Below are 11,684 nucleotides of genomic sequence, written 5' to 3'. Positions count from 1 at the left end.
GCAAAATTAGATTATTATTACCACAATGCAAAAAAGGATAAAGAATGTATGATCTGGAAAAAAGTCTGTAATTGCAGAAATGAACCTCAAACTCAAACTCCACTGCCGCTCCAATTAGCCAAGTTGCTGCCAATGCAATGCTGTACTGGATGCCCTTGTATCTCAGGAATTTTACAGGATTATCACTGCCAGGTAATGTTCCATACACATGAAGAGGTCTGACTGGCAAATGCAATGCCACTGTAGAACTTCATGTAACACGGAAACTGAAGCGTTGCTTTGGAAGGATGGTGACACGGCTGGGGAAACAGAAATTAATAGGCAGTCAATTGTTATTTTTTATGATTTTCAAAAACAGGTAAGCAAATTTGTTCTGAATTAAGAGAAAATACTTACTGCATAATTTCTAAACTGGACAGAAAGACTAATTTCTTGATCAGATCTTGCAATTATTTTGCCACTATTAGATTGTAAAATGTCACTGGTTTGAGGAAACAGTCCCAAAATTGACAAGCCAACAAAATCTTTGACTATATTTCATCTGTTCATGAGGTAATGTACCTGTGCTCATACATATTGTGTTTGCATAGTATTGTCCATCACTTTGTTACCCAAATCATTAATGTATTCTTATGAATGTCTGTGTTTGCAACATATATATATTATGCAATGGTGCAATATTTGAACAGAAAATCATGGTGCAGTAACATATATTTTGACCTTGAATATAAATGAAGTAGAATTGAAAATTGACATTTACGGTGCTGTATTGCTGAGCAGGGTTTTAACCTTGGGTAAAACTTACAAATGTGAAACGTACCATCACCTAGGGTTAAAAGCAGGGTTTAGAATGATGATAACCTAGTTTAAGAACAACTTTCTGAGTATTTTTCTCATTCTTTTGAGTAGGTACATTGTGACTGTTATTTTGTCACTGTAAGGTTGCTTCCCTGCCGTTTAAAAGTCATGCATGGCCTTATGGGCTAATAAAGTGTCTATTGGATGTGTGCTTCAGAATCTTATCAGAACTAGTAGGTCATCTAGAAACTTACTGTTCTATGAATGCTGTGAATTCAGACATACTACTCTTTTCACGTAATGTTTTTTCATTTAGTAAAGTAAGAGTGAGGTGTGAGTGATATCAGTTAGTCTGTTGAACATCATTGTAAGTGTCCAATGCTAAACAATGCATGAAACCTTCAAATCTATTGTGTGATCAAGTCATTCTTGCTAACCACTTTTTTGAACCTGACCTCTAAAATACAGTGCTGATCATTACCTAGTCATTTTAGTGTGTTCTAGTTAATACTGTGAAGTGAGAGAGAGGTGCTCCCAAAGCAGAGAGAAAAGCCTTGAGGAAAATGATAGGGGGTGGTGTTGGTAGGGCAAGCATGTGTGAGTCTGGGGGATGAAAACATGTGAGAAGAAAGAATGTGTTACAGTGTGTGTCTGACTGGAGTGAGGAGTAGGATAAAATTGACAGAGGGAGACAAAATACATTTTGCATTGGGAGTAAGTAATCTGTGTGTGCTTCTAATACTGTTCAAATTGTAGTTTTTGGTGTTCATCTGAAATGACAATCAGGAGGAACAGTTGAAGATTTCTGAAATCTGAAGTGATAAATAATGAAGAATTCACTCCAAAGAAAAATAACCTCCAGCTCAACTTTAACTAAAGCCAACATGTGAGTATATAAGGATTTTGTTAGAAGTGTCTCTGAATTAATCTTTCAGCATGGGTCATGTTGGAAACATATCTAATTATTTTGAAATGGATAGTAAGCATCTATTAACATTTAACCTTTTACATAATGCTATACATTTAAACACACAGCCTAATTGTTTCACATCTATGTCTTGTTATAAAGCTTTCAATCAAAGTGGTTTTCAACTGTTCTTAAGAGAGAGGCATTTATTTTTACTGTTGACAGCTGATGCTGGCTTGCCAGTGTCATCACTCCACTATGATGCTATTTTATATTATTCAGGGCCACACTACATTCTCTGTATGGGATGCATGAAATCAATAAATGTATGCATTCTCATTGATAAGACTTTGTATCTCAATGTGATTTCATATGTGACATTATTAACTGCATCTTTATTTCTTGTTATTGTGACTTTCTCATGCCGTGAATATTTCTCTTATGACATTTGTTTCTCATAATTACACATATCTCATAATTATGGCTATTTCTCACAATGTGACTTTATTTCTTATTTTAACCTATATCTCACAATGATCTTTTTTTATATTTTGTACTTCAAGGTACAAATCTATTGCTAGTTCGAACAGTGACATGTAGATATATTTACCTGAACATGAGGTATTATAATAGAGATTGGCTTTATTGCTTTCTAATTTAAGCTGAAAATAGCTGTTATGCTTCTGTATCAGTCCTGAGAAGTTTTTAAGAAACAAAACCTTAATTGTATGAGAAACCATGAGTCAAATGTCACTAATCACAAGCATAGAAATTTATGACTGTGAACTGTTTTGGTGCCCAGAGAACAGTCTTGTCACCTGTTGGATTCCATTTTTAACAACGATTGTGAACTTTAACTAGACAAGTGTGTCAAGGTCTTAAATTTGTTCTCAAGTAAAAATCACATGCATGTTTCTGTCTCTTGTTGCCCACAGGCTGCATGACTACAAGCTGATAGCCTTCAGTTTTATCTCCAAGTTACAAAAAATGACTTCTAATTTTATCCAATCATTTTTATTCACTATATTATATTTATACACGGTACTGTATTATATTATATTCAAATAAGTACTGAAGAATAGTTAGTCTACTCTTCGATTCCTGGTTTAAACCAATTCAGGTTTTATCATAAAAGACCAGGGCCCGTATTCATGAAGAATTTTAATGCAAAAAGTAGCTCCTAGTGACAAAATTCTAAGAAAATTCTTAGAAATGTGGGCGTTTACTCTTAAAATTAAAGAAAAAATCCTAGTAAAGAAAAAAGTAATTCAGAAAGCATCTTAACCCTTAAAAGAGGTCTTAAGGTCAAACTTGTTAGGAGTATGGACGAGGACTTTTAAGGGGCTTAGGAGTTTCTTTAACAGCGGAGAAAATGGACGAAAATGAAGAGGGAGAAGAAATGTGTTGCACACAATGCATGACAGTGAGTTAATAAGACACTACACATTAGTTCGTGCAGGGATCATGTTTGTGACTGATCTTCATCTCATGCTAACATCTCAGACACCGCGCAGAATTGCCATAGCGCCAGAAATCACTACATTAACATATTTGGCAACTGGAAAAATGCAACTATGCAGCATTGATGATTTGGGTCTGTTACAGCACTTATTAGGCTTATATGTCTCTGTTAATTTCCTATAAAACACAGTAAATATGCAGGGTCGGCGCCAAGGGGCGTCGCGGGCCGTGCCCCCCCACTTTCCATCCTCTCCCCTCCTTGCTCCTTTTGAAAGCGAAAGTACCGATAAAACAGCGCACATAATCGCTCCCGAATCGCTCTTAAGCTAAGTCCCGAATCGCTCTTAAGCTAAGACTCCTACGTAAAAGTTTTTAAGCTAAATTAAGAGTTTTATGAGAGGATTCTTAGAATCTTTATGAATACGGGCCCAGATCTTCCATTATTATCTGTAGACAGAAATGAAGACAAAGTGAAGATATATAAGGAAATAACGCAACATGATAGAAAAATGTTGGTGTTGGGACATAATTTGGGCACAAGTCGAGTATTTATTTATAATTATATTTAAAACATCTTATTTATGTATGTACACAAACATGTGGAAATTTATGAGGGTGATAAATAAGATTCCTCTTTCTAGACTTGTCCAGTATCTCAAGGAGTACATAACTCAAATGTACTGATATACTGATATCATATACTGATCTTGGTAATGTCTTTGAGGACGTCATGTACCAGAGCGACAGGATTCCCCCCACCTCCATATTTAGATGTAACAGAGACCTGAATTTTTCAGGCGAGGCTTGTGTAATTCAGTATGTTTGGCCTTTTCAAGGTGCTGGGTCATTAACATTTCTGTAAGTTAACAACATAGATACGTCTGGTCTCATTCCAGAATGTGCTAAAACCCAATATCCTAGTATGATAGAGCAGAAATATTGCGCTAAGTTGTTCTATCATCACGTTTATGTTTAGTTTTATGGAATGGGTTGCCCTTGACTGACCAGCATGGACTGTTCCAATGTTCCCACCTTCCAGGAATGAAGACAGCGTGATGAATATCTGTCCAGGAGTTGTAAATCAGATTAGCTTATCAACTTAGCACCATCTGCTGAGCGACATGTTGCACAGTGTCTTCAGGCCATCATACCATTCCTGCAAAAAAAAAGAGAGAGATTTGACATTTACATTGCTTCCCTTGCTGTTAGTCCTTTTGTGAGAGTTGATGAATGTGTGAATCTGAACATACCTCTGGGAGTGATCCTGCATCAGATGATCATGTCTATAAATAAGATTTCTTAAATAGATGTGTGACCGATGAGTGAGACTGATAGAGTGAGAAGGCTCAGATGATTTCTTCAGGAAAGCAAGCTGGCGGTTGTTGATTCTCATTACACTTGGTATTTCAGTTACAGGCCAGCTGGGGTCAGAGATCAGACTTAGGAACATACCGCTCTTCTATTTTGTTGAAATGATACTGTAAAACATTGCTCTCTAATATGCAGAGTGGGAGTCAACGGAATCTCTCTGACTGCATTGTATTAAATTATATTTGTCTTCACTGCCGCCTGTCTGACAGCTTCTACAATGTCCCCTATTATAGCATATCTTTCTTATCTCTCCTGCTCAGACACGCTGTTCATTTGATACCAAGGAGTCTGGGACAAGACAAGGACAAACAGATCATCTAAAGTAGCCAATATTTCATCAGGAAGTCAAATGTGACAAGTTGACAAAATGAGCTTTGGGATATTCTAACTGATTGTCTCATCTTAGATAACTAGCTGTGCTGTGTCAACAACCCTCTTGGTAGATGTGCTAAACAACATTAACCTTTAACATTTAGTTTTATTCATTGGAATTAAGCACTGGCCACCAGAGAGTAAGCTCAATTGTGTTGCTTTCCGGCACTGGGAATACTCTTGTGTTTAAGAAGTACTTATTAGCATACTTTTAAAAAGAGTACTTAAGAAATAATATACTTTGAAAGAATATACTTAAGTGAGAATTTAATGCAATTTTTACTTACACTTAATTACAAGTTATTTGAAAGTCAATGAAAATGTGTCACTGAATTTGTACTAAATGCAGTTTTTCAATTAAATGCAAGATGTGTTTAATTGAACATAATTACAAAGTGCACTTTTTAATGGTGTACTGAAGTGTAAGATACAAACAGTTGACGAAAAGTCATGAAATTGTACACTTAAGTGGTCCAGTACAGTTTTTTAAACATAATTTTACTTTTCCACAAAAAATAGAAACATTTTTTAGATCTAACCAAGTAACTTCTCCTAGTAAATCATCACTGTATGATTGAAAAAGTACTTATTTTTTATCTTTTTGTATGTAATTTTGGCTGCTAACCTTACTCTGCACCTTATGCATTCATTGTTTGAACTGTGAACATTTAGCAAGTGTGTGCACTCTCTTGGACAGAGTTTTGAATAATGGTTTTGTCAACCCTTCTTTAAAAACATAATTCTTTAATAGATGACAATATTCAAAAGTCTGTCCAAGAGAGAGCACACGTGCCAGGGACCATGTGGTTGTGGCTATGGAACTATGGCAGCTGTGTGGTACTTTACACTAGACAAATGTCTTTCACCTCTTGCTCATGTTACAAGGACATGCTGTCACAGTGTTTGAAAAACACCCTGCTGGCGTGTTATTAATTATATATAATGAAGTGCGCACATGTCTGATGGAAAGCCTTCAGGAAGTTGACCTCTCTTGCTCTGTTGAGACTAGCTGCGCTTTCATTAAGCTTGCATATGTTCAACACCAGAGAACTATTTCACAGTTTATATTGTAAGCTTTGGGAGCAAATGTTGAGCCTTAATGAGAATGGATGGCCTCAGTGAAAGGAAAAACTTATCAACAAATGCTTTTTTATTATTATTGGTGTTTGAATAATGAGCAGACCGTAGAGTTTTAAAAAATGTAGTTAAAAAAAAACATATGTGACAAATTCTTTGAAGTGTAGTGTTTGTGCTGGTGTTTCTTCAGTTTAGCGACTCTACATTTTGTGAAAATATGCTGTAATAAAAATTAAAAAGAAAGATATTAAAGTAAAATATAATTCAAGTTTTCAAGCTATAAAATAAATATATTTATCACAAATTATCATACATTATTAATAAATACATTAAGATTATTTATAAGATATTATGTTTTTGGGAGCTCCACCACATGACATACAGTATTACACCCTAAAATAATCTTGCCTTGTCTTGTCTTACCTGATATTTTAAGAGACTTTATTACTGACCTTGATACAATGTGTCTGGTTTTATGTTTTTTTTGTTTGTTTTGTTTTTCAGCATGTTGGTAACACTTTAAATGCCAGATAAAAGTTTTTCAAATCTTAATAAGCAATCATAATAAATAAAACAAAATTCATAATAAATGATTGGAAAATAATTTATTTTAATAATAATTTATTTTCTTTTGATATTATTATTTATTATGATTTCATAGTTATTTAACTCTTGCGTTATATATTAATTACATTTTCAATGCATTTTTGAATAAATTAATAGATCCAGAAAACAAATATGCTGAATGGATATTGCTGAATGTACAAGTTTGAATGATTCAGATATTCCTGTTTTTCAATCTTTTTTCCCCCACAGACATCCACATGCTGCTCAAATCAATCCCAGGCCAGTGTGTTTGTCTCAGATGAGCAGTGTTTTCACCAGTGTGCCACCACTATTTGGAACAGCACAAGCTTTCCTGTTGAGACTAGCCCAACTTGAAGCTCAGCTAGTTTTAAACCTGATTAGTAATGTTGCATCTGGAAATAGCGTTTATGGGAACCCTCTTGTTCCTTTCAATCTCTTACAGCCTGTTGGCATTCAAAAATCCTCATTTTTGAGCATGTACCAGCACCCAGGTGGTTTTAAAAACACGGATTCCACACGTCACATGGTTAGTCATCCTTCAACATCAGTCACAGAAATTAATTCAGTCATTGCTAATAAAGAGAGTGGTGCACTTCTGGCAAAAGAGATTATTCAGGAGAAAACACTAGGTCCCATCATGAATAATACAACATTGCCACTGCCAATTTCTGAGGAAGCTCATTTTAGATCCAGTCCCAACCATCTTGGCAAACATTTTGGCTTAAAACCACATATGGACTGTTCGCAATACCAGTCAATGACAGCCAAAGCAATGATGCCTCCTGATAGACCACAGATTGAAGAAGCAGAGACAAAGCGACAAACAATGCTGCAGTATCCAACAGAAAATCTGATCAAAGCTTTAACCAGCCTTGGCCTTTCTCTTGAGGATCTAGAACTACTTAGTCACTGCCCAGACAACCAGTTAACAACAGAGAATCTCCCCTTCATTATACAAGGCATTCAGCAACACAAAGGAACAAAGGACATTAAATGTGGCCATGCTAGATGGATCTCATCTGATCAAGTGGAATCATCCAGAGAGTCATCATACACTCAAAGGGAACAGAGGAATCCGAAGATTATAAATAGTGAATGGCAAGAATCCCATTCCCATAGATCTCTCAGCCCTGAAAGATGTTGCCCATCTAAAGTCATTTATAAGCACTTCCCAACCCAATCTAGAACATTAAGAACAAGACATTCAGGTGAGTTATTACTATCTGTCTGTCTGTCTGTCTGTCTGTTTGTCTGCCTTCTAAATCACTTGTCCTATGTAGGGTTGCGGGTGTTTGTTTGTAGTATTTACTCTACATTTATTTCTTTAGGTTAAAAAAAATTAATAAAATAATTATTATTTTTGGACCAGAAATGTGCAGCTGTAACATTAGAAATCCCTGTTTCCCTTCCTTCCAGGAAGAGGATCAAATTCCTTCCTAAAGAGGCTGCAACATGAGCCTGCTGAAGCCACTAGGTGGAGGCCTGGTTCAGTCTATTTCACCCCTCGATCAAAACACAGCATAAGGCAAAGCTTTGTCTCTCTAGACTGTAATAAAACAAGACATTATACTACACAAAGAGCCTTATCACACAGATCCAACACTTACAATGCCATGACAAAAGGTCATCAACAGTCTTCATCTGCAAAATCAGAAGTAACCTCTGAATCCATCAACATTCAGATGCCAGTAACTAAGATGACTACAAAAACATCAGCACAACCTGTAAGTTTTGGCAGGTATACTAGAAATACTGATGGTTATTGATGTCATTTATGGTGATAACAGAACTTCGTGCCCTCAAAGCAAAACTGAATGAATGTGTTTTATAAAGGTTTCTATTCTCTAGTGTGAACTGTGATCACTACTACCATAATGATTGAAACACCACCATTAAACCATTAAAGTATCAGTTTAGTCTCAACATTGCAAGCTGAAAATAACGAAGGTATGCGTCTCGAGTAGTTCGCTCCAACAGTCCCATTTTAACAAATGTGAAACAGTGATCTCTGGTGGCCTGAGAGTCGCAATGTTTAGAATAGGAAACATTTAACAAAGCTCACTTTTTTTCTTTTTTTTTTTATTGTTCTCTTGTTTTCTACCATAAGGGTGTGATTCGTGTGTCTGGAATCCCTCTTGAATACTCTGAGAGTGAACTCATCAAAATGGCATCTCCGTTTGGTCACTCTGTTGAGGTTTTAATGGCAACTGAGATTGACACAACAACCTGTCTAGAATGGAAGAAGGTGTGTCATTTTAGGCTGTATATGTTACGCTACTTTTAAAACAATAAAACAATAATTACCTTTTTTCTAAAGCAATTTCCAGTAAAATACAGCACTTCTATATCAGCTTGTGTTTGTGTGTGTTTTCCAGGCTTTACTGATGTTTCCAACAGACTTCTCAGCTGAGGAGATGGTGAAGGTTTACTCTGCGATCCCAGTTCACATGAGACAGCAAAGTTTGGAGCTGGTGTCCCAAACCGTTGACTTTAGTTCACCTGTGAGTTGACACACTAATGGATAAATGGAAACAATTTTATAATTAATATTTTCATGCATAAATACTCTTTGTTTATTTACTTTGTGAGTTTAACATATAGGCTACTTTTACCTCAGGTGTCAGTGTTTCATGCTTTTGTGGGACCATCATTGTCAAATGCAAGTATCACTTGTTCTGGAGCCATTTCAAATATTCAAACTTAAAATTTAATAATAATAAAAATAACATTTTACCATCCATTCTTCAACAAGTCCCACTGTCTTTTAGGGGCTGCTGACGCCTTCAGACAATTTGCTGGTTGTATGTAATGTTCCCAATCAGCCCAGTGCTGCTACAGGAGTGCTACGGCTGCTAAAGCCTTTTGGACAAGTATTCAGAACTCTGATACTTCGAGGAAACAAGGTAGAACAGTAAAAATGTTTGAACAGCATATGTATAATAAGAAAAACTCAAATGCATTTGGTTGTTTGAAAAATATGTGAAAACATTTGAGAGTTTGACTTTATTTCAATCGTCTGTGTTTTCTAAGCTTTTACCTATATTTGAATATTTGAGTCTAACCTATCAGTGAATTGATATATTTTTGTTTGTCTTCATAGGTGGATGTTGATCAGTGCCTTAGGGACAATAGCAGCATCCAGATGGTTTTAGAGATGGAATCTGCTTCTGTTGCTTTATCTGTATATGAGTGGTGTCAAAAAATTCCTTGTCTTTATCACAACCATCATCTGTCTTTCCTCAGAGGATGTAATATAAAGAAAAACATATCTGAGGTCAATTCAGCCTAATATCCCTACAGTTTTGTCCCCTTAAATATTGTATATTTTCATTATCTTTGTAATAAAATACAATGAAACAGGAACATCATATTATTGTTTGCATTTCTCCTTTTATAGAGCAGCAGAAATTAACAATTAAAAATAGTGATCTAAAAAATATTTACTACAGTCACTACAATACCTATGGTGATGGAAATCCTGGAAATATTAGGGAATTTTAAAAGTCTGGAATATTTAATTATACTTAAAAATCCAGTAATAACAATCAACTTGAAAGGTCATGGAAAGGTCAATTGGAATGCATGGGTCAAAACTGATTCAATATCAGTTCAACAGATATTCTCAAAATTATATATTAGCCCTGGGCCTATACATTAAATTATACAACATTTGTGATTTTAATTGTTAGATACGGTTAAAAAAAATGTCAAGATCACTGAGGAGACAAACCCAAATCACAGTTTTAAAGAGTTAATCAAAATAAAAATAAAAACCGTTTACTCACCTTCACATTTTCCTTATCAAATCATATTTTTATTTAATATTTTCCTAGAAATTAGAATGTATGCTTTTTCCCATACAATAAAAGCATTAGGAACCAAGGGCCATCAAGTCAAAAAAGGATAAAAGAGCAGCATTAGGTCTGATGTCATTCATGAGCCAAGTTTTAAAAAATGGCCCATATGCAAGTAAGATTTAAGAGTGGTACAAGAGGGCAGATTTTCACACCACAATGCACTTCACTTGGCCTTAAAGAGACACTTCACCCAAAAATGAAGAACTCTTTCATCATTTGTGACCCTGGACCACAAAACCAGTCATAAGTATATTTGTAGCAATAGCCAACAATAGCCTACATTGTGGCAAAATTATCATTTTTTCTTTTATGCCAAAAACCATTAGGATAAAGGTAAAGATCATGTTCCATGAAGATATTTTGTAAATTTTCTACCATAAATATATAAAAACTTAATTTTTGATTAGTAATATGCATTGCTAAGTCGTCCTTTGGACAACTTTAAAGGCTATTTTCTCAATATTTCACCCTCAGATTCTAGATTTTCAAATAGTTGTATCTCGGCCAAATCTTGTCCAATCATAACAAACCATACATCAATGGAAAGCTTATTTATTCAACTTTCAGATTATGTTGGATTCAGTTGGCCCTTATGACTGGTTTTGTAGTCCTAGGCCACATTTATTCATCCTAGTTGTTCCAAACCTGTATGAGTTTCTTTTTTATATAGAAACCAAAATAAAACATTTGTTTGGCTGATTGTTTCCTGTACACATAAAGAACAGCGTAAGCAACTTCACTTCAAAATTGTCATTCCCTGACCGGGAATCGAACCCGGGCCGCGGCGGTGAGAGCGCCGAATCCTAACCACTAGACCACCAGGGAGCGCTGTAAACGTATCGATGAATACAGTACTAGTCAGATCATGAATTCAAACTTAACATTTCATTGGTGTCACTGGCGTAATTATGCTACCTGTAACGCAGCATTTTACTGTTTATCATGTATTCATACTTTATTTTTTCACATATTGTAATTAGCAGTCAATATATAGTAGATTCTACAGGGAGTTGCGATTGTTTATAACATCATTAGGGTTAGAGTTAGGGTTAGGCTAATGAAATATTGAGTTTGAATTCATGATCTGACTAGTACTATATTCATCAACACCTTCACAGCGCTCCCTGGTGGTCTAGTGGTTAGGATTCGGCGCTCTCACCGCCGCGGCCCGGGTTCGATTCCCGGTCAGGGAACAATAACTTTTAAAGTGAAGTTGCTTACACTGTTGTTTATGTGTAATAGGAAACAATCAG

General features: G+C 35.5%; 1 protein-coding gene across 1 annotated transcript; it reads left to right on the top strand.

The window, feature by feature from the left end:
• The first annotated feature begins 1,440 nt into the window (after positions 1-1,440).
• LOC306872808 (uncharacterized protein) lies at positions 1,441-9,941 on the top strand. Its single transcript, XM_079421659.1, has 8 exons — positions 1,441-1,684; positions 6,803-7,782; positions 7,991-8,298; positions 8,682-8,819; positions 8,950-9,075; positions 9,192-9,233; positions 9,343-9,477; positions 9,675-9,941. Exons 1-8 carry the CDS (start codon positions 1,626-1,628, stop codon positions 9,861-9,863), a joined length of 1,977 nt encoding a protein of 658 aa, XP_079277785.1. The 5' UTR covers positions 1,441-1,625; the 3' UTR covers positions 9,864-9,941.
• Positions 9,942-11,684: the final 1,743 nt, after the last annotated feature.

This window comes from Barbus barbus, assembly GCF_936440315.1.
Source record: "Barbus barbus genome assembly, chromosome: 7".
NCBI classification, from domain to species: domain Eukaryota; kingdom Metazoa; phylum Chordata; class Actinopteri; order Cypriniformes; family Cyprinidae; genus Barbus; species Barbus barbus.
This window is presented reverse-complemented; position numbering and strand designations above follow the sequence as displayed.